The following is a 22,670-nucleotide window of genomic DNA, read 5'->3' on the forward strand; positions in this document are numbered from 1 at the left end:
TAATCTGGTCCGTTTGAGCCCGGCAGGTACCAGTCATGGATGTAAACGACGTGCACCAAGACAAGAACCACAACAACCAGAGATGGTGTTTAGAAAAACACAGGGAACGAAGCCACAAGATCTGATTCTAGGCGTGCTTCTTGACTTCCGACGCAAGGAGATGAAAGAAAACGCTATATGCAATGCAAAATCTACAACCACCTACACCACCTCTCTTTCTTCTTGTTCCACCTTCCAGCCGCTCCCAACTATTCTTCCCAACCGATCATCCACCAAAACCAAAAACCTCAGCCGTACTCAACATGCTCATCCTAGTCCCCCACAACGCGATAACAATAGACACAACATCCACCGTCAGCAGCACCGCAGCCCCAACCATGAACCTCGGGCAGAAGATCCTATAAAGCATCAAATGCCTTCTCAAATGGCCCGCCCACATGGTCGTCGCAAGCTGCGTCGTCGCATAAAACAAAATATGAGTCGCCACAGCTTTTGTGACGACGGACAAAACGCCCTTCTTCTGCGGCTTGACCTTCCAAAGCACGCACGCTGGGACAGCAATGGCGCACAGGATCTGGGCACCAAATGTATTCAGCAGAACAATGATGGGTGTCCAAGGGTAACGGATCTTGGCCAAGGGGATGAAGGCGGATTCCCACTGGATACTAGACAAGGTAGCCTGGTGTCCTGTTTTGAAAAAGTGGAAGGAACCCAACAGACCCAAAACGACAGGGCCGATGGCGGATTGACGTAGGTTGTTAGTATCAATGATTTCGAAAAGCGAAAACAGCTGCCAGACCAGTATTCCGATTGCGCCAGCGCCCATTGGCTTTTGGAGCACAGTGATGGCGAGATACCAGATGGTGATCAACAGTGCGTATCGACTCCCGTGCACATTTGCGAAACCAAGAATGGTGACGGCTTCTTTGGGTTGACCGTTTTCATCAACGCCGCTGCCATCTTTATCAATGATGACGTTCAGGAGAGGTTTCGACCAATTGTAGATGGAGTAGCCAAACGCGAGAGCAATTGCTAGCACAATCTGTGCAATGAAGCGTTTCGTGATACCGATGATGTTTGACCAAGCGGGCGCCCACTCGCCGTCGTCAGCAGCATCGAGAGTCCAGTATGCGGCAGACAGCATCAAGCCGAAGCGCAATGCGAGGCCGATCCAGAGAGTGGCGTTGTGCTGATAGGATTTCGTGCCGTCGTAGTAGCTCTTGATGAATGTGGGGATGAGGATGGCAGCTGTGGCTGGGATGGCAAGTTGCCAGGGTGCGGAAGTTGTTGATAGGGCAGAGCCGTAATATGTGGATTTGCAGTAGGGCATCTGTTCTTCTCGGCATAGGCGAGAGAAACTGGCGATTCTAAGCAACACGGTGAAGAGGATGGAGTGGTAAGCACCAAGGGTTCGATCTGCGATTCTCCTCTGGCGGAAAGAAGAAATGAGTGCAAGGACTCCAAATGTAGTTAGGAAATGTAAGAGGATCTCATCTTCCCAGATAGTAAATGAGTTTGCTGCAAAGCCCCCGGAGAGGGCGAGAGTGAAGATGGCGCTCGTCCAGCCCCAGATGTTGTTTGGCATTGGGGGCATCATACGGTAGCTCAGGGCGTAGAAAGTTGAGGCGCAGCCGATGATCCCGGTAAGGGCAGAGGAGAGGACAAGAATATGCGATCTGGAGTCTTCAGGCATGAAGATGGTAATAGGAAGACCGACGATACCTCCAAGGACCAAACCAATGGCACCTCGGGTGAAGAAGACGGGGGTGACATCTGCACGGTCCCCGTGAAGGATCCTGGCGTAAAGAGCGACTACAATCAGACTTGCGGCCAAGATCACGACACCACTGACCATCCTGGGAATGTCAAACCGAGCCCAAAGATCACGGCAAAGACGGAGCGTGTCGCGCTGATAAGCACCGAAAGCCTCATATGCCTGGCGCATCTCGGCGCTATTGGTCTTGGACTTTCCTAGCGGGTTCCACGCGTCATTTGCGTTCTTCCACAGCGAAAGCGAAGAAGCCCTGGCGCTGTCTGCGATACCACGAACCTTGGCATATTCATGCTGGTAGTTGTGTATCTGCGCGGCTGTCAGACGGTTGACGGCCGCCAAGTTCTTGTAATCATCGCCGTTCTTGCCGATGAATGCTTCTTCGATGGGCTTTCCGAGGTTGTTGAAGGGTATCGGCAAGCCCAGGAGAAGCGACAGAGTAGGGACAAGATCGATCTGCCCAACTGGTCGGGTCTTTGCGTTAGAAGGAGGTGTGATATAAGCAGAATCGCTGCGCCCAAACACACCCTTCTTCGAGTACATCCATAGCGCCGCCTGTATCTCGTCGTCCGACTCTCCTCCATGGTCGCCCTTTCCATCCATGCCGTGGTCTCCCATAACAACTAGCAGTGTGTCGTCGTCAATCTCCTCAATCATGCGGCGAAAAACTTCGTCCATCTGGTTGAGTTTCGCAGTCATAGCAGGGTGATCGGGCCCATAGCGGTGTCCCGCATGGTCCACGCCCAGGTAGTGGCCGAAGATCACATCCCACTTGGTGGCGTTCTCAGCCTTCAGAAGCGGGAAGATGTGCTCCGTGACGCCATTGTCAACAGTGTGTAGGTCCCAAACATTGAACGAATCGTATGCATGCGTGAGGTTTGGCTCAAAGTAGTTGGGGAAGAGAGCGTGCCATGTGTCGTCGCCAAGATGAACCATCCTCTTGCTTGCGTTCTTCATTTGTCCGACCAGATTGTCTTCCTCAATCTCCTGGCCAGCGAAGTTGCTGCCCACGTCGATGAAGGTGGGCAATGTGCCCGTCGTGAGCCCTTTCAGCCTCTGCATCGTGGCCGTCGGCGGGTCGGCGATGAAGGGTAGGAGGAAGGCATTCTGAGGCTGATTCTTTGCCGTCTCGTAAAGTACCGGGAATGCATTGTGGAAATGGCGCGGAGCGACTGGGGGCGCTTGAGACGGGTTTTCGGCGGCGACGGCGAGGTCGATGGGCTCGAACTGCTCTGGAAAGGGGACTGTGAAATCGTATCGTAGCGCATCAACAATGATGACGACGGCTTTGTTGAACGTCTTGGGGTGCCAGCACCCCTTTTCAGCATCGCCCGCTGTGTACGCGCTGGCAGAGTCGATTGGGGGCAGGGCGCATTCTGACTTGTGGTCGAGGACCAATCGCGTAAGGAGGAAGCCGCTGGTGAAAAGGTAGATACCGAGGACGTGAAGAATTCTGGCCAAGTCAGCTTTGCGCGTCTGTACGCGGAGCCGGAAGACGGGCTCTGATGAGAGAGCCTACAGTATAAAGGTAAAGAAGGCGATGATGATGCCATGCTGCGCTTTGAAGTGCACCTGTCCAACCTTCTTCGCTTTGTCGGGGTCGTGAACCTGTCTCCGGGGAGCTCGCACTGTCTCACGTGGCTCTGGCGTATCGGCCGCAAACTTGACAGCTTTGCGTGCGCTGCTCTGGCCGGTAATGTCGGACAGCGGCGTAAAGACCTCGTTCTCCATGGCGGGCGGAGAAGGCGGACCAATTGGCTCTCAGTAGATGCCAATCAGATGTCTATTGGTATTCGGATGGCTTAGGGGGCCTCAAGGAGCGACAGAATCCATGGGGACAAAGTTGATGCGTGGTTTAAGCAAAAGTGAGGATGTGTCGCAAGCATCCACTGTGGATCTCCCATTTCGCCGAGCCGCCGATGTCATGCATCCGCCATCGAGGTACGCGCCGTAATTACGAGCGGTGCTTACGATCTGCTATCGATGGATACGAAGCTTGACATCATGTTCCAGACGCGACTTGGAAACTGCCCAAAGGTAACATCGCGCACAGCATTCACTCGGTCTTGGTAAATTGGGCACACATTTCAGTCTTGACAAAGGATTGTATTGGCTCTCGTGCTGCTCTGCACAGTCGCTAGAGAGTGAGTTGGATATCATACATTAATGAATAAGAGTTATGTAAGAGGTATGAAAACCTCGTTGAAGAGATGGCCAGTCGTCAGAGTGGGTATACAGCAAAATGGCCAGTCAACTCCGAGAATATACATAAGTAGTGTGGCGCCCTGCCGGCTATTCCACAGCTTCGGCAGGGAACGGAGAAGCTGACAGTCAGCGTGGTATAGCCGTCATCAAGGTGTAAAGTCGGTCGTAGCCAAATGGCTGGTGGGTGCCCGAGGGGTGCTCGACCGGAAGTATCGGCGGTCTAGCCGGGTTTTGACGTGTGGTGTCGTGAGGTTTATGAGTAGTATTTGTCGTCCTTCTCCTTCAGTCCGCCCATGCGATCCAGGTCGAGCGAGTCGAAGCGGTCCGATGCGTCTTGTTGGTATGGCGGGAGGTCCTCTTGCACAGGCTCGAGTCCAACGCTGTGGTCTCCGACACGGACAACCACAACACGACCCGATTGTTGCTTGCCAGACTCGTCGATCTCGTCAGGGAAAGTGATGCGGATCTCGGGTACCGGGCTGGTAGGGCTGTCCATGAGGTTCTGCTTTTCCGAGTAGGTGATGACGGACTCGCGGCCTTTGTAGGGCATCGCAGTGATGGTCAGGCGGTTGATGTTTGATTGGCGCTTCTCGTAGACTGGGAGTTCTGGGTCTGTCTCGGCTTGTTTCCTGGCTCTGCGGATGCTGCGAAGGAACATGAGGCCTCCTACGCATAGCATGCCAACGAGAACCAGCATCATAAGGGTAACGAGGAGTGCGAGGTGGGTAGTGCTGAGGCTGCCATCCTCATTGCGCTTGCTAAGGCTGATGTTCATCATTATGATATTGGTGATATAGTGTGTCGTTAGGGCGTGTCGAGGGCGTGCAGATAACTCTGGGGCGTGTAGTAGTGATTAAGGAGTGTAATTGCTGTTTGCATGTTAGTTCCCATTGTGTAGCGAGCACGTTGCTTCTGTGTGGTGTTGTGGTTGTTGGTTCGCGGATGCTTGGCGCAGTGTGACGGACGGGAACGGGAAGTAGCGGATACGCACCTGTAGAGCACCGTCGTTTCGCAAGCGGATGGACAAGTATTGGTAACGAGAGACACAAGTTCGGAAAGAGCGTAAGGCGAGATACCGCTGAAAGAGTGAAGCGATAAGTCGACAGAGAAGAGAGAGTTGGAGGGAGGCGAGACCGTAGAGAAGGTGGGCAAGGAGGTCGAGGTATGAAGGGAAACCTACGTATTTTGATGGATGCGCAGGGAAGCCGCCTTGCAGTCACCAATGCAGGAACGATACAATCAGAGCGAATCAGCGATCGACACTAGACCGCTCAACTTTGTGCCTATCTAGTTTAGGAGAAGAAGCCGCCTGCGCTAAGCCGAGTCGGTGGAGCGCAATAAGATGACGGTAGGACGCTCATCCTCTCGATCTTATTTTTGGCTTTGTTGGCGCCAGTGATCTGCTCAACACTGCCGCACGAGACCACAACAGACAAAGCCGTTCGCGCGCGATGGTTCCCAAGACCGAGACAAAGAAAATATCGAGGGTGCTGCAAACAGACCAAAACAAACAACAGTCAAGAGTACTTAGTGTAGTGTGGAGAGCCTCGCAAAATGCAAGGGGCGGTAATAACGAATGACGGGGGGTGGGATTTAGCCAAAAGGTCGAGACTCGACGGTGTGGATCGGGAGTGGATCGTGAGCCGGCACGTACTCCTGATGCTTCGCTTGAGCGACAGCCCCAGAATATGTACTGTCTACGTCAAGATGCCAATCTGTAAGTCGTGTTAAGCTCAACCCGTGCGAGACACGCATTGTTTTGGACTGATTGTGACAACGGCGTGGAGAGAGCTGACAGCGAGGGCTGAGACGAACGTCTTGCCAGACTGTGGAGCGATAAAGGATGATGCTGGTCGATAGCACATACCACAGCAACGCGCGTAATGAACGATGGATTTGTGGACCGCTGTGCGCAGGGAGCGCCATGTGGTGATGGAACTCGAGCCTCTTCAGGCACGTCTCTCTTGCGTTCGACAAAGCCTTTAAGCAGCCCTTCATCTTCGCAGAGTTCCACAAGTTTGGCATAAGGCTTCCATTCGACCTGCAATGTCGCAGTCGTCAAGACGCGTTACAACGCCCAAGTAACTACGGCAAATTCGTCATGGTCTTACGGATGCACTCTGGCCGATACTTCGCTACTCCACCGTCTCCGCCGTTAAACATCTCATCGCCAGGCCCTGTGTTTGAGCCTTCGGGACGTTTGATGCCTCTCGCTTGCCTGACGCCAAGTGACTCCTGAATCCTGGAGCCGTCGCTGGGCTGTCGCTGGCACTGTCGCAAATGGCCTTCTAGAAGCGCTAGGGGGTCGGTATTTGAGGTAAAATGCTGTCACCAGCTCACCATGTCACTCGGAGTTGCTTCATCGCCATGTTTGCGGCGGTTCGTCGGTGACTTGTCTTGCGTAACACCTCAACCATTCAGAGCGGTGTAGGTGTGAAGCAGTTATGACAACCATGGCCAGAGCTAGCGGGTGAATAACTTTCCCAATATGCCTCACGTATCCGGCAGTCGCAGCCAGTTTGCTCTGCTTATTAGAACGCCAGCGTGGATGCGCACAGAGTGGATGCGCACGGAGTGGAGAGACGGGTGGCTCACTGGACGCCTCGCATCCGACTTGCAGCCTCGCAGCGCAAACCCGCAGCTAGGAGGCGTTATAATTGCAGGGAGTATTCTGAGCGAGAGCAATCCATGGATGATGCAGGTCACGAGCCTGAAAGGCTTTTCTGCGCCCATTGAGTGATGACTGAACCCACAGCGTGTGCGACCATGGTTTCCCTGAATCTTCTGCTGTGCCTCCAAGCAATCACGTTGGACGCTTGTGAAGATGGATGCAAGCTCCGAGCTGCATCGTGCTCGATAGTGCTGCAGCTCGCTCCAAGTACGCAGAGAAGTCAATTGGCCGTCGTGGACAAGTTGGACACCATTGCCTAAAAGTCTTGTGCCGAGGACAAACATGCAAAGGTGAAGGCGTAGCAGAGAGAGAGCTTGGACATGCCGGCAGGGTGGTGGTGAAACATGGCGGCCCTGTAGATAATGCCTCTGGCCTCCTATCCATGCCCGTCGTGTCTCAGGCTGCCATAACGACAGCTCGCATCACAGAGGATCGTCCGGATTCCGTTGCCGCATCGTCCCTGACTCGTGCTTGGCACACGCGAGCGCATTGCAGCCGGTGGTCACAGTGAGAGAAGAAAACGGCGACCACGTTTGTTCTTAGGGAGATCATACCTCGTCCCGTAATCGTCGATTTCATCTTTCCCACAAGCCTCGCCTGCACCAAGCACCCGAAGACATCTAGGCGACGCTTTCGGTACAACCTTGAGCCTTAGCGTGCCTTTCCCCAGCGGACGCCAAACTTAGTTGCCGATCCTATCTTCGCCAGGGCCCAGCAGTCGCATCTCCATCGCCAAAAAGACATCTTTCCAATCCACACAACTGGCGCAACCCTCGCCCTCTGAAGCTGCGCCCAGTCTCCTCGACGCCCGCTACCAAACTTGTGCTCTTCCCGCCTATCCACACGCATACCACAGCCCCCCGAACCAGCGCAGATATATTTCCCCCCCTCGAGTCTATTCCTGCCCTGCTGCTCCACCGTCCCGCGCCCTTGCATCATCCCCGCCGCTGCATTTGGTCGTCGAACCCTTAATGCGACCCCCGCCTGGTGCGCGACATAATTGCTTCGAGATTAGCATGTACTGTGGCTAGAGACATTACCACATCTCCCTCCTACACCCAAACGCGACCACGGGCCTGCACTTCCCAACCCACACTCCTCACGCGGACCTCCGGTAGTACCTCTTTGTTCCAAGCCGCGTTCGTGCGCACATTCTTCGTACATTATTTCCATTGTCCCCAACTATATCAGCTGTAATACATCGTCAGTATTCTGCCTCCCCCCCGCACCTGCCCTGCCTGCGCTGACGCCTGAGCTTAGTCCCACCAAAGCGCACGCATAAGCCACCCCGCGCCGCAGCACCCACCGGTGTGCTATATTCTCCGCATACTAATAACCTCACGTCCGACCTGTGTAAATGAACACCTCTCCTGCCGGCTCAAGTCGTAGCATGGCAGTCATGGCGGGGAATGTGAGTAGCGGCTTTTCTAGCCATACAGCATGGCGTGCTAACACATATGCTCCAGACTCGAGCGCGCGACTACTCCAATGGAGCCTCGCTCAACAACAACGGCACCGACACTGAACTCTCACGCGCATCCCCATGGGGGAAGAACATCTGGAATGCCCCAATCGGCACCTTTCCGCTTGGCTCCAAAGGCCGAGACAACTCGCGCCCTCGAGGTATGTCGCCATCTACGACATAGTATGTTCCTGTAATACTGACACGCACACAGAGAACAGCGCCGCCATGGGCACCCCTGCCGATCACGTTGAGGGCAAGACTGGCTCTGGCTCCCTACTCACCAACTCGGAGACGGAATGGAGGTCTACCGCCCGGCCAGCTTGGGGAGAGACCCCATCTGGCAGCATACCTCATGTAAGAAGCTCCGGAGTGTCGCCGGCACGGAAGCGGTCTATCGCCCAAGCACAACCTGTTCAGCAGTATAGCGACAACTCCCCATCCGCCTTCTCGTCTTATACTACAAGAAACTCACTCGCGGGCCAAGGCTCGCAAGCAAAGCCGGTCAAGCCATTCCTTGACCCTACCATATCCAACTTCACATCGCGCCAGATCGAATCACTCAACACCGGCTTCACCAACTTTGGATTCGGTCAAGCAGACGTCAATTCTCAGCGCCCCGATACTGGTGTCACCTCGTGGCCAGACACAGGCTCCGTCCACTCTCCGAACGACGACCGCCGCAGCGTAGCAAACTCGGATTACCTTGCGTCTTCGAGCGGAGCCCCCTCACAGAACGGAAGCTTGCCTCCATCCCGACATGGTGCCGAGCCAGCACCGTTCAGCCAGGCTCCGGATGCATTCTCTAGATTTACTCAGCCTTCCCGCCAAACATCGTCCTTCTCCATGGCAAGCGGTCGTGCCTTTAACGAGCGAAGCGGTTCAATACAAAGCGAGTCTTTCCACACTCTGGGAAGGCTGAACAGCGAACAAGATCAAGATGCGCGCATGGCACCAAACAGGTCCTTCAGTATCAACGCTTTCACCCCAGCACACACACCCGGACAAGACACCAACGATGCACCTACAGGCTCATACACCCCAGATGGCTACTCTAGTGCCCAACTCAACGGCCAATATTCTCAGCTGCGATCCTACCAGCTCGACAACAGTCGAAGCGCGCCGAACGGCACTGGGGCCCGTCAAAGTCCTTTTTACTCCTCCATGAACACACCGCCTGTGTACGATCGTCTCAATCCGTACACCAGTGAGCAGATGCTCACCCACCCCAACAGTGTTACGCAGCTGCAGAACAAACTGGCCGGATTCCAGATGTCACAACAACGTAATTTCATCTCTCCGAGCCAGCTTCATCAGCAGCAGTATCAAAACATCTTTCCCGCAGCTCAAGTCCAGAACCCGTACCAATACCAGCAGTATGGTCTACCCAACGGCTTTTCTCTATCCGCAATACCGCAACACATGAACATGACTCCAGCAGCACCAATCTTGTCTTACGGAGGGCCACCTAAAGGTCCTCGCGAGCAGCAGGTCGGCGATGGTCTCGGTGCCATGAGTCTTGAGTTGGCCAACTTCAAGAGAGAGCAGAAGCAGAGCAAGCGTTGGGAGCTTACCGACATCAAAGGTCACGTGGTCGAGTTTGCCGGAGACCAGCATGGCTCCCGTTTCATTCAGCAGAAGCTTGAATCAGCCAACAGCGAAGTCAAGGACAGCGTCTTCAGAGAGCTCGAAGAGGATGCGCTACAGCTGATGCAAGATGTTTTCGGCAACTACGTTATCCAGAAGTTCTTTGAGCACGGAGACCAGGTCCAGAAGAAGATCCTTGTCGGGAAGATGAAGGGTCATGTACTTGAGCTTGCGAATCAGATGTACGCGTGCCGAGTTGTACAAAAGGTAAGGTTCTCTTTCATGCGCCCCGAGTAAACACACTGACCGCAGTAGGCACTTGAGCATGCGCTCACTGAGCAACAAGCCGAGATGGTCAAGGAGCTCGAAAAGGATGTTCTTAAAACCGTCAAGGACCAGAACGGCAACCACGTCATTCAAAAGGTTATCGACCGGGTCCCGATGCAGTACATCCAGAGGATCGTCGAGGCTTTCAGGGGCAACGTCGGCGTGCTATCGGTCAACTCCTACGGATGCCGTGTTATCCAGCGACTACTTGAGAAGGTTCCGGAGCCACAACGAAGGTTCATCATGACCGAACTCCACGCTGAAGGACCCAAACTCATCACCGACCAATACGGCAACTACGTCACTCAGCATGTCATCGAGCACGGCTTGCCTGAGGATAGGGCTAAGATTGTCGCTCTGATCAAGGCACAGTTCCTCGCTTTCTCAAAACACAAGTTCGCCAGCAACGTTGTTGAGCAGTGCCTCAAGTGCAGCGACGACGCGCAACGCCGTGAACTCGTATCAGTCATCCTTGCGAAGAACGAGCGAGGCGAGTCAAACGTCATGAACCTTCTCAGGGATGGGTACGGTAACTACGTCATCCAGAAGATGCTGGACACCCTCAACCGAGATGACTACGAGGACTTTGTCCAAGCACTCAAGCCTGAGCTTGAGAAGGCCAAAAAGGTCATTCCTGGCAAGCAATGCGTCTCAGTAAGTGGTCTCGTGAAACTGAAAACATACTTGGAGAAACCCAACTAACGAAACCTTAGGTTGAGAAGAAGATGTTCCGTTACGATCGCATTGACTCGCCGACTATGCTTACACCAGCTCTCAGCAGTTCCGCTCAATCGCCACAGAGTAGCTCCCACCCTAGCACGAACAACTCCACTATTGACGAACCCGTACATAGCGCGCCTGGCAACGGCAAGCACAGCGCTGTCAACGGTATGGGTGGTGTCAGCATCGCGGATACTGCTTGATTGCGTAACACGTCCATCAGATTATTTCCATGCATCGCACATAGGTCTCCTAATATCCGCCGCACGTCCTGTTCTATTCAGCCAACGCATCTTACTATTCGCATGGCTCGGGCGACATATCTGCATTCTATTGTTCATATACCATTACCTATTACTTCGCTTTCATCGTTACATATCACTACGATTCGCTTGTACGGCTATACGGATGACCCGCCTTTTCATACATCTTGTCAAACAAAAACAGGCTGGAGTCTTAATTGGAAGTTTGTGGGTTTTTTGCTATCATTGGGTATTTGCCTAGGCATGGTATCGTTATTCATCATTGTATTACCTGGATTACCTCATGAATGGCATGGCGTACATGGGGAAATCACTCGTTGGGATACCATGGGCAACGGAAACAGGAAGAGCGTCACGTAAAAGATTGCGTAGATGGTCGGTGTATTGAATATCTATGAATACACATTCGATATCTGACTTTTTGCTATTTGTTTGTACGTCTGTTTGTTCGAATGTGGCTTGAGGTGCATGTACTATGTGTGGATCTACGACTAGCAGCATAGGCGTCGGGTGTGGCTGTCGCCCGGCTGCTGCACCCGACCCGGCCCACGCCATCTTACCACTCCCGCCTAGCATACCCGTAGTTGTTGCAGGGTGTACTGACTAGTCGATCATCTAGCTCCAAGGTTTATCAAGAGAGCAGCTCTTCTGTTTGCTTCTTTCATCCTTTTTTTTCTTTGGTAGATCATGGAACTATCTGTTTTCCTTTCTTCTTTTTGTTTCACCATAAATGGATATTCGAGATATTTCAATGGTGTGTTTCAAAAATTCGCAAGCTAACGACGACCACGTGGTTCCCTTTCTTCTTCTTCTTGTTCTTCTCCTCCTCCTCCTCGGGATCACCTGCGAAAAAAAAACAAAAGTGGAGCAAGTACTAGAATAGATCGATTCTAAGAGTTCTCGTCTCTCGGTTCATGCGACGATCAAGAAGGGGTAGAAGGGTGGGTGTGTGGAGTGTTGAACGACTTGCAAAACATTAGTTGATCGCCATGACTACTACCCTTTGGGCCCGACAGACTTATATTAAAGTCGGAGCAAAGGCTGTCGTACCCGATTTTTTTACTAACATGCAAAGGAGCGTTCACGCTAGGAGGTCATGGTTCTGGTCGTTTGCGCAGTTGCGACTTTCGAATTACTATTGACACGTGAACGCAAAAGGAAGGCACAGATCACGAACGTGTGACTTTTGAATAAAGATGATGTGTTTGTCTACTAAGGTTACATACTCATACCGCGCTCCTCCGCACTGCCCATTCACCGGTTTTTGAGATTGCCAAAGAAGCCAACCATGAAGCCAAAGGGGCGTGTCATGCATAAGCTTTGAAGTCGTTTTCCTCGGATCTGAACAGAAGAGATGGGTATTTAACGTAGTCCGTGATGTTCTTCTCCGTCACTGGTATGGCCTGGGCCTGAGTGATATGTCTGTGACGAAGCGGTATAGTCGCTGTACCGCGTAGGTAGTAGTAGTTAGGCCAAGTGTGGCCTTGGAAGTCTTGTTCTGCGCTGTCCGAGTACTGAGTAGCCGTAGGACTGATTGCAAAGACCTCGATTGATGAACCTCGTTCTACTAGGTACTGCATGACCTTGCTCGCTAGTTTGGAGTGGTACCATGCATTTGAATTCGAATCTCCAACTTCATTGTTGTCGTTCACGGTGAGTAAGTGGGTGAGGCGTAAGCTTCGTAGCGACCGAAGCCGAGCTATTATGTCCAGAGCTCTTGGAAGATCTCTTCCGTTGAATTTTGAGAATTTTAAGCTGAGATCGACGACGCTGAGATCGATGGCAGCGGCATGGATACCAAGTTCCTCGATATATGGGCATCCAGCAGCAAGTGTCTCCAGCTCTCCAGCTGAGTAGTAACCACGATTGTTGAATAAGGTAAGATCCATTTGACGGTACAATGGATCTAAGTGGAGAAATCGTAGAGTCTGTCCATGTCGGCATACTTTATGCACGTCAACGTGTTGAGGATCTCGAGTCGCTACAAACAGCGTCTCCAGACCTGAAAAGCACCCGATAAACTGGTTTAGAGACTCAATCAGCTCTTCTTCGTCCTCGGGATCTTGTGTTAGGTTGAATGACTTCAGGGCAGACTCGTTTGAGGTTGTATATTTGCTGGTTAGATACCGAAGTAAAACTGGAACACGATCGCAATGGATTATGTCCAAAGTCTTGAGAGAAGGCAGGTGGATAATGCCTCCAAGATGATCAACTCCGTCCAATAGTATCAATTGGAATAGAGACAGGCGTCGAAGTCTTAGAGGTACGAAACCAACAGCGGGTGTCCTTATATCGAGAGGAACTGCAGTTGCGTCGCGAGAATCACGCCCCCACCCAGATCCAAGACTCAAGACTTCAAGAGCTGGTGTGTTCACGAGCCAAGCGCTATAGTCGTTGTCGTTTCTGCGGGATGCGATCTTCAGCTTTTGAAGCTTCTTCAGGCTATGCGCGAGGGAGCGAGGATTGGGAAAGCGTCGGCTGAGTTGGATGTATGAGTGTTGCCGGAATGTGAGCTCCTCGATTGAATGTTGAGAGCAGAGTAGCGACTCCCAAACTTCAGTATGCACGCCTATAAGCTCTACAGTTCTCAAAGTATCCCGAGTAATGCTCGATACTACCTGCATCACGATCTCGAAGTTCTCGGGAGGAGTACGAATCTTCAAGTTCTTGACGTTGTCGAAAAGGCCATCAGGTAAAGACAAGACAAGGGCATCGAAGTCGCGATCTCCAGCTACGAGGCTAGACTCGAAACTTTTCCATAGCACAGATGAGCTAGACTTTCGCCAGTGTTTGTTGGCTAACCCAAGATTCTTGAGCGCTGGGATGGGCAACTACGTAGGCATTAGTGTCGCAAAGGTAACTGGTATTATGTATAACTCACCAATTCGCATACCTCAAGCCGCAGCTCCTCTGATAATTTTCCAATGTAGTCTTGCGTATGCGGAGATGAGGCCATGGTAAGCTTCCTAGGTTTGCTTGAGATGTTGTGGTTCGAATGTGTTGCAATCAAAGTTGAGCTTGCACGGTTGATCGATGGGTCAATGAGAAGCAGAGCGGGTGTGAGTAAGACTTGTATCCAATGGAGGTGCGCATTGGTTCCTGCCTCAACGTGAGTGTAGACCAAGTGAAGGCGAAGTTAGGATATAAGCAATGGAAAATGCTTGTTACGTTCTTTCACAAGGTACGCATAGTCAACCGTGGTTTCGGACGAACTTGCGCTTGATGGTTATACCACCGAAAACGCCAGGCAACAAGCGACAACGTGACGAAATGGATACTCATTCACAAGCAATACAGCTGCTCGTTCTTGCAATGGATCGGTTTCTTCGTTGTAATAGTAAAGGAAGCTGGTTCAGATGACTGACATCGTTGCAGTGGGGCCACGGAGAAGGATGATAACGGACCGCGTTTATGGGCGAAGTGTGGTGATCAGCCGCGCTGCATCATCTATTTCACACGAATACATTCGTTTTGAAACTTCGCGTTATGCTTACAAGGTCGCAGATCGTACACTTGAGCTCAGACGGCAGAGCTACCCGAGGATCGAGTCTGGAAGGCATCGACATTGCAGCGGCTAAACGTACTTATTCTCTGGATGATTGAAACAGCCCTAAGTTGGGAGTTCATATCAGATTTAGTTTCCAGCTAGTGGTCCAGTTCGAGGTGAGAAAGTAGTTATGTGCTCGCAGACGGGGTCTACCATATACTGCCCCATGATCGCGGAGCATTGACCAGAGGTTCAGTGCCTAGATAAGTTCGCGCATTGGCTGTTGACACTTGCGCAGGCAGCAGAAAACGTTTTTGTATAACGAAAATTGCTGCACTAGCAGCGCGATCCGAGGTCTTTTTGTCGAAGGTGCTGTTCAGCGCAATGGGTCAGAGACGCCCATTCGAGTTTTTAGTAACGAGAGAAGTATATTCTACCATCTCTTTGTTCGATATATGCCCTGATCTGTGTGTAGACAACTTGAATGCTGCGTAGTCCTGATATATAGCAGAAAGGAGGATAAATGGAGGCAATAGTGCTTGGAAAGAGGTTGGAAAGCGCGACGCGTGGGATGGTGCACGCGTCGCTAGCGGCGAACAATCGCGCGCAACGTCACCCACCCTTGTTCACGGCTGCTACATTCGTCGATACCGGCGTCGAATGAGACCTCCTCGTGATAATTGCGTATGACTTCTATAGCTCTAGCATCTTCACGTGTCAAAAATGGTTGAACTTTGGCATCTCAAGCCACGATCATTCGATGTAAATTACATCTAAAACTATGTTGATACTGCATGCATGCAAGTATGCGCAGCTGGAATGACGACTAGTCCGCCCAGCCGACGAGTTTGGCAGAGGGGACAGGGGGCTCGACATTCGCCGCATACTTGCCGCCAAAGTTACCCGCTGGAGCGTAATTACAGACGGTATACTTGTTCATGGTCGAACCCTGTCCGTTGACGATCATGGCCGTACCTAGAGATCGGTGTATGAGGTCAGTAATTATCTCACACGCGATTCATATAAACATTACTTACCGCAGTCAAGTGAGGCGCATCCGACCTTTGTAGTTTCCTTCCAAACCAGCTGTGTAAGGTGACCGACTTGCTCGAAAACTTCGTGTGGAAGGTTGTTCTTGCCGAACCAAGGCTTCATTGGATCAAGTTCGCCATGGTACCAGCTCTCCGAGATGCCTGCAGTGGCGTTGAAGGCATCTCCAGACACAACAAACAGGTTTTGGCCTTGGCCTGCGCCTTTGGGGATGTAGTGCTCGAAGTTACACCTACTAGCAGCGATACGAGCATTGGCTTCGCAGTCGGTGTCCCAGATCAGGGGATCGGCGTTGTGATTTGCACGGGCAGCGTTGTGATGGAATAGTACCGCAGCCTGATAATCGGGTCCGGACGAGAGGTAGGCCTGATCGGTGCCCGAGGGATGGGGAGTCCAGGACAGCGAGGGCTCTGGCACGGGGGCAGGTTCCGGCTCCGGCTCGGGTGTCGGAAGGGCCATACGAGGAGGGATAGAAGAGGAGACCGAAGACGTAGACGTGGGTGGAGCATAGCCTCTAGTAAGAGTAACCACTACGGTCTGGATGACTATCTTGGTCTCAATGATCATGTTCGGCTGCCTTCCGTGGAGCTGAGGTCGTGCAAGGACGCCGGCAACCAGAGATGCGGCGACAAGACTTGAGTAACGCATTTCCGATCAGATCAAAAAGGTCGAATATGTATTACTAGCAAGTGGTAAGGAGAGCAGATGACCTGAGGAAGAGATTGAACCGAGACGGAAGAAGTGAGTGTAGTTGAGTGAAAAGTAAAAAGAGTGTTTCCTGTCAGACAGGCTGCCCAGAGATTAGATGAAGAGAGTGACAAATGAAGGAATGTGGGGTGAGAGAACAAAGTGGTGGTGGAGGTAAGTTAGAGGGGAGGAAGCTGGTGATTGTTTATCAACTCTAGATTAGGCAAACGCAGCTAGTGCGAGACAAGAGCGACTGCCACGAGGTGAGATACAATGCAAAGGCAGCTGCTATCACTGCCATCGCGATGGTCTTCTAATAGCAGATACAATACGAGCAAGGGTGATCCAATCGTGCTCGCCGTTGATGAGGCAGTCACAGGTAGGTGGCAGTGCCGCTTGGTGTTGAGGGTCGAGTCCAGGCAGTAACGAGTGCCATGCTTTCTCTCTAGTGTTTCATCAGTCAACAGGCTCTCACACTTGGGCCTATTGTTGTCTACAGAACCAACATGGAATACTTACTAGCAGCACGAGTTGAGGCACAAGTTATACGCCCTCGGCTGCCGGCCTGATAGATGAACTCTCCGTTTGTAAAATTAGGAGAGGGAAGGTATAGTTATAAAACTTTGGAATGAGTGAGGGATCTTTGCGATTCGCGATAAGGCAGGTACGACATTTCAGAGCGCCTGGCAGGAACCACCATCCTTCCCCGGTTGTTAGATTCACGCAGCCACACATATTTGCTATCAGTCCTCATAGCCATCTAGTGTCTGGTGACTCCGTATTTCTCGCCAGCTCTGTCGCTGCTTCACAATGTCTCTTGCAAAAACTTATCTCCATCTACACTTCCCCGACCGAATCATAAGCCAGCCATACGAGCCTATTGAATAGGCCATTGGAGATTGTTTGTCCATCACGCCCATGATTGAAGTGTAAGCCTTGCTCAGTGATGTGGATTCCCTACCTTAATTGAGTGCCATTCCTCCTCCAAAGTCCACTTCGTTTTGGTATATATATTCGCGGTACCAAGACGCCAAATTGCAATCGTGCGATGTTGCGTCTCGATTCGAGTAGCATATACGTAAGGGCACATTATGCCACATCGGTGTCTTCTCGGGAATGTACTGGATTTGCTGTCTCAAGCGGATGTAGCCGTCTCATCTTTGCAGATCGTCTCTAACGGGTCATGGTATCGTGGTGATCACGACTGGCAAACTTCTGCAAGGGGCTTCGCTACTAGAAAAAACTGCAGATGTGATCATCGAGAAATGGCGTACCATGCACGTCATGATATAGCGCCCTACGTTGGTGTGATGCATACTCTGCAAAATCGATGCAGGTCAGAAGGATGCAGATTGCCTCGAACCAAAGCCCCGCGCCGTTCCCCAGCCACTTAGGGTTCTGGAGATTACGTCGTTGGCGGGGTTGCGAATCGGCAGGGTTGCCGGAGCTATGGACTGATAACGTCCAGTAGCCTCGGAGCCGCGCGCCACCGTATCTCACGATAGCTCTTTTTTCTTTGCTGTATGCCTCCTGTGAAATTCAATCTAAGAGGATCTTGTCGCCCTGCACGCACACCCGTCGCGACCGCGCCATCCCGCCGTATACCAGCTCCAGCTACTGTGACCCCGCCATCCACATCTCGAGCGCAACAGCGCAACTTCCGTACTTCTATCCTGAAAATGGACGCGCACAATTCTTCCGGCGCATCCGCCATCTCAGGCGATACTTTGAAGCTGAAGAACCGCCTGAACGAGAGTCGAAGCCCCTATGTACGAGGCCACATGCACAACCCGGTCGCATGGCAGATGTGGGGACCAGAGGCTATTGAGCTGGCGAAGAAGTCGAACAGGCTCATATTCATCAGCATAGGCTATGCAGCATGTCATTGGTGTCACGTCATGGAGCGCGAGTCGTTTGAGAACGACGAGGTGGCAAAGCTGCTGAACGAGAACTTCATACCGATAAAGATTGATCGCGAAGAGCGTCCGGATGTCGATCGCATATACATGAACTATGTACAGGCAACAACTGGTTCGGGAGGATGGCCCTTGAATGCTTTCATTACACCAGACCTGGAGCCGATATTCGGTGGGACATACTGGCCTGGCCCAGGGTCTACGATGGCAATGGGCGAGCACATTGGCTTTGTTGGCATACTCAAGAAGATTCGCGATGTGTGGAGAGATCAGCGTCAGAGGTGTCTGGAGTCGGCGAAGGAGATTACAGCACAACTGCGCGACTTTGCTGAGGATGGAAACATTAGTAGAAAAGACGGTGCAGCTCATGAAGGCCTAGATCTGGACCTTTTAGATGAAGCATATGAGGTGAGTCAATTGCTTTCTGTTAAAAAGCCCATCGCTGAGGAATCCAGCACTTCAAGAAGCGATACGACAAGCAGCACGCGGGCTTCGGCAGTGCGCCCAAATTCCCTACGCCCTCGAACCTCAAATTCCTCCTCAAGCTATCAGAATATCCAAACGCGGTGAGAGAAGTGCTCGGCGCAAAGGACTGCACACACGCAAAAGATATGGTGCTAGCGACATTGGATGCGATGAACAAGGGCGGCATACACGATCAGATTGGAAACGGCTTTGCGCGATACTCTGTCACCAAGGATTGGAGCCTGCCACATTTCGAGAAGATGCTCTACGATCAGACGCAACTACTACCTGTATCCCTGGACGCGTATCTCATGACAAAGAGCCCTGAACATCTTTCCGCGGTCCACGACATTGCGACATATCTCACCAGCCCGCCGATGCATGCCGAAAGTGGAGGCTTCTTCTCGTCCGAAGACGCTGATTCATTATACCGGCCGAATGACAACGAGAAGCGTGAAGGCGCGTTCTACGTGTGGACGTTGAAGGAGTTCCAAGACATACTAGGTGACCGAGACGCTGAAATTCTCGCAAGATACTACAACGTTCACGACGAGGGCAATGTTGCGCCGGAACACGACGCGCACGACGAACTGATCAACCAGAACGTACTAGCAATCACTGCTACACCAGAAGACCTAGCGAAACAGTTCGGTTTGTCAGAAGATGAAGTGAACAAGATACTAACCGAAGGCCGGCAAAAGCTCCTCGAGCATCGCAACAAAGAGCGCCCGCGACCTGGTCTAGACGACAAAATCGTCGTATCCTGGAACGGCCTCGCCATCGGCGCACTAGCAAGAACCTCCGCCGCCCTCTCATCTCAAGATCCCTCACGCTCAAAAACGTACCTCACTGCAGCCGAAAAAGCAGCCGCCTTCCTGCAGAAAGAGCTCTACAACCCTGACACCAAGACCCTCATCCGTGTCTACCGCGAGGGCCGCGGCGATGCACCTGGTTTCGCAGACGACTACGCCTACCTGATTTCCGGACTCATCTCCCTATACGAAGCCACCTTCAACGACAGCTACCTCCGCTGGGCCGACGACCTGCAACAAACACAGCTGAGAATGTTCTGGGACAAACAGCACCTTGGTTTCTTCTCTACGCCCGAAGACCAAAAGGATCTTATCCTGCGGTTGAAAGACGGTATGGATAATGCCGAGCCAGGTACCAACGGAGTCTCAGCACAGAACCTGGACCGCTTAGGCGCATTACTGGAAGATGAGGAGTATACTAGGAAGGCGCGCGACACGGCATCCGCTTTTGAAGCTGAGATTATGCAGCATCCTTTCCTCTTCCCTAGCATGATGGATGCGGTGGTTGTGGGGAAATTGGGTATCAGACACAGCGTTATTACGGGTGAAGGGCAGAAGGTAGAAGAGTGGTTGCAGAGGTACCGGGAGAGGCCTGCTGGTCTTGGCACAGTTAGTAGAGTGGGCAAGGGAATGGGCGATTGGTTGAGTCAAAGGAACGGGTTGGTGAAGAGCATGGACGGAGGTAAGGAGGGGGTCATGGTGTGTGAAGGTGGGGCTTGCAGAGATGCGTTGAGTATGGATATGGGGAGTCTGGAGGATGCTGTGCCAAAGGTATAGTTTTGGCCAAGGCCGCAATGGAATGATTGTACGGTTTACACGACGGATGAATATCAAGATGCAGCTATGTCTTATAGAAGCGCTTGTACGGAACGAATACAACAAATTCTTAGCGAGGGGTGCTTTGGAGCTTCTGTAATCTCATGCTCCGCACCACAACAGCAAAAAGATTAGCTCCCCGATCATTGTTTTACTGTTATCGAAAGATGTCTCATAAGAAACAAAAAGAACGACTTGAATGGTCACTACGAGGGTCGAACTCGCGACCTTGGCGTTATTAGCACCACGCTCTAACCAACTGAGCTAAGCGACCAGGTTATTGTTGTTCGATGGAAGATTGAGGACATAGATATAAAATATCCCCTTGCATAAAGGATAGCAGTGAGGAGCTAGTGAAGACATCGAACGTCATACAGGGCTGTTTTGACAAAGTCCCAGTGAACGTTCTTACCTGCCATGTAGGTGCAGGCAGAAGTGCGGGCATAGTGGGGCATAGTGGGGCATGAGAGAAAGTGCAATTCCCTAGTCCAGCTAAGCAGGGTGCAGACACTTCGCTGGCATTGGTCAAGGAGGAAGACGATGAGTAAAGATGAAGTCTGCCTGGGTCTTAGATGTTGTAGATTTTTGCTTAACGAATATCTTTTAAGCATATTACCACATTATCAAACATGTGATACGAAAGCAAAAACAGTCACGTAAAGAGACACCTCATCTGCGTACGTGTGCAACAAACAGAGTTATTGCGACAACAGCACCTGGTCAAGTGACGGACAGTTTCCACAAAGCGTTGGTATTAAACTTTTTTTTCAAGCCCACCGCCGTACATTACGCTCGTCCGTCGTGCCCGATGTTATGGGTATACAAAGATGATATCCGCTAAAATCAAGCCCCTCTTCCCCTCCCCCATATGCAATAATTTCTATCCATGTTGGCTCGCCCGTGCCGTGGTGTAAGAAGTGACCCAAAAGTACTTTTCTCCAATGCCGTCCGTCGAATAACTACAGGCTTCACACACGCTGCTACTGTTGCTGCATGTGTTGTTGCTGCTGTTGTTGTTGGAGCGCAGGATTATCAAGTGACACGCTCGCCAGGGTATCAGTTGTCAGGTTCAAAGGATTGTTAGTTTTACTTGCTGCAGCGGCCGCCTCTTTGGCCTTTGCCTTCTTGTTCTTCTTCTTACTCGTAGTAGCTGCGCCGCCATTACTAGAAGAAACCTTGTTGATCAACTCGCCGCCTCCAGCGTCAGCATCAGGCCAGTCGAATGTGTAACGTCCGTCTGCAGCAAATGGCTCTTTTCTGATAAATCTTGAGACATCGGCTTGCGTTCTCAATGCCTCTAGGTAGCCTGCTACCTCACGCAGCACATCGCCTTCCATTTGCTCGGGCGTAGCTGAGAACTCTGGTATCTCCAAGAGGTTGTGTGGCTGGGCGCTCGCTTTGAGTGAAGAGTCGTCGATGAGTACCGTGTTGTGCTGGCCGAATTTACCAGTGCCAGCTTCGTAGTCAGGATGAAATGCCTGGATTTGACTCCTGCTCCATACCAGTTTTAAGTTTTTGTAAACTTGTACGTTTTGCTGGTAGTTAGTCGGCGAGAGTCCGAAGCTATCACGGGCCCATTGCGCTACAAGTTTCGAACGGAGGTCGTTGTCCAAAGCTTGATTGACGAGGGCCTTGACATTGTCCGGTCTCGCACTAGACCACACCATAACTTTGAAGTTCTCAAAGAGGTAGCGCAGGAACGGCCTCAGGAAAGGGCGTTGTATCATAGTCTTGGCGTTTCTGTTTGGGCGGAAGAGAACCGTGCCGTTGAGATCTAGAATAACCAGCATTTGACCCGGTGTGTCCGTGGTGGTGGGCTCTCCAGCAGCCTGATCTAGATACTCTTGCGTGGGCTGTGGTGCAGGGAGCATGATCTTCTCATCACCATAGCGTCCCTTTTTTTCGGCGGCAGCTTTCGGGGCCTTGGGGGTACTGTGAAGTTTGTCAATCCGAGAGCACTTTGTTTCAAACGCAATGATGCGGTGGAGGGTACCATACTCTTTCTGCTTAGCATGCCCATTGGCAGCAAGCCCAGACTTTGACTTCTTGCCTGGAGGAGTTGGTGCCCTGTGAGAAGAATTAGCCGCACGATTCTTGAACTTTAGACCCTTGAATAAGGCATCGAAAGCGTACTGTATGTCCTCGTTTCTTGCTGCATGTGGGAAATTTGCCTGTTGTTGCATCATGCCCGGGTAGGGCGGTCGGCTCGGGAACATTTGACGTTGCTGGTGAGGCATATGCGGCAGCCCGCCATGATGCGACTGGTGTCCGAATGGTGGCTGGCCAAATGGCGGCCCACGAAACGGCGGCTGGCCATGAAGCGGCATGTGTGGAGGCGGACGCCCAGCGAAAGCATCTGGTCCTAGGGGGAATGGGGGAGGAGGCGGTGGGTGGTTCGGGTGACCATTCTGTAACATCCAGTGGTGGTATG

At 51.9% G+C, this 22,670-nt stretch overlaps 7 protein-coding genes across 7 annotated transcripts; 2 read left to right on the forward strand and 5 right to left on the reverse strand.

The window, feature by feature from the left end:
- Nucleotides 1–265: 265 nt before the first annotated feature.
- On the reverse strand, nucleotides 266–3,502 carry AA0111_g12652 (GPI ethanolamine phosphate transferase 3; the record flags this gene model as incomplete). The annotated part of the gene is made up of 2 exons (XM_028646658.1): nucleotides 266–3,224; nucleotides 3,291–3,502. The coding sequence occupies 2 exons, from the start codon at nucleotides 3,500–3,502 to the stop codon at nucleotides 266–268; spliced, it is 3,171 nt and encodes a 1,056-aa protein (XP_028499746.1).
- Nucleotides 3,503–4,229: 727 nt separating this feature from the next.
- On the reverse strand, nucleotides 4,230–4,754 carry AA0111_g12653 (hypothetical protein; the record flags this gene model as incomplete). The annotated part of the gene is made up of 1 exon (XM_028646659.1): nucleotides 4,230–4,754. The coding sequence occupies one exon, from the start codon at nucleotides 4,752–4,754 to the stop codon at nucleotides 4,230–4,232; it is 525 nt and encodes a 174-aa protein (XP_028499745.1).
- A 3,292-nt stretch (nucleotides 4,755–8,046) lies between these two features.
- Nucleotides 8,047–10,946, forward strand: AA0111_g12654 (hypothetical protein; the record flags this gene model as incomplete). The annotated part of the gene is made up of 5 exons (XM_028646660.1): nucleotides 8,047–8,058; nucleotides 8,114–8,270; nucleotides 8,324–9,963; nucleotides 10,012–10,677; nucleotides 10,737–10,946. The coding sequence occupies 5 exons, from the start codon at nucleotides 8,047–8,049 to the stop codon at nucleotides 10,944–10,946; spliced, it is 2,685 nt and encodes an 894-aa protein (XP_028499741.1).
- Nucleotides 10,947–12,313: 1,367 nt separating this feature from the next.
- Nucleotides 12,314–13,962, reverse strand: AA0111_g12655 (hypothetical protein; the record flags this gene model as incomplete). The annotated part of the gene is made up of 2 exons (XM_028646661.1): nucleotides 12,314–13,837; nucleotides 13,888–13,962. The coding sequence occupies 2 exons, from the start codon at nucleotides 13,960–13,962 to the stop codon at nucleotides 12,314–12,316; spliced, it is 1,599 nt and encodes a 532-aa protein (XP_028499740.1).
- A 1,357-nt stretch (nucleotides 13,963–15,319) lies between these two features.
- Nucleotides 15,320–16,110, reverse strand: AA0111_g12656 (hypothetical protein; the record flags this gene model as incomplete). The annotated part of the gene is made up of 2 exons (XM_028646662.1): nucleotides 15,320–15,468; nucleotides 15,531–16,110. The coding sequence occupies 2 exons, from the start codon at nucleotides 16,108–16,110 to the stop codon at nucleotides 15,320–15,322; spliced, it is 729 nt and encodes a 242-aa protein (XP_028499743.1).
- Nucleotides 16,111–17,909: 1,799 nt separating this feature from the next.
- On the forward strand, nucleotides 17,910–20,200 carry AA0111_g12657 (Spermatogenesis-associated protein 20; the record flags this gene model as incomplete). Its single annotated transcript, XM_028646663.1, has 2 exons — nucleotides 17,910–18,554; nucleotides 18,602–20,200. The coding sequence occupies 2 exons, from the start codon at nucleotides 17,910–17,912 to the stop codon at nucleotides 20,198–20,200; spliced, it is 2,244 nt and encodes a 747-aa protein (XP_028499742.1).
- A 1,019-nt stretch (nucleotides 20,201–21,219) lies between these two features.
- AA0111_g12658 (hypothetical protein) lies at nucleotides 21,220–22,566 on the reverse strand (the record flags this gene model as incomplete). Its single annotated transcript, XM_028646664.1, has 3 exons — nucleotides 21,220–22,171; nucleotides 22,238–22,306; nucleotides 22,373–22,566. 3 exons carry the CDS (start codon nucleotides 22,564–22,566, stop codon nucleotides 21,220–21,222), a joined length of 1,215 nt encoding a protein of 404 aa, XP_028499748.1.
- Between the last annotated feature and the right edge of the window lie 104 nt (nucleotides 22,567–22,670).

Source organism: Alternaria arborescens, assembly GCF_004154835.1.
Source record: "Alternaria arborescens strain FERA 675 chromosome Unknown contig_94, whole genome shotgun sequence".
Lineage (NCBI taxonomy): Eukaryota > Fungi > Ascomycota > Dothideomycetes > Pleosporales > Pleosporaceae > Alternaria > Alternaria arborescens.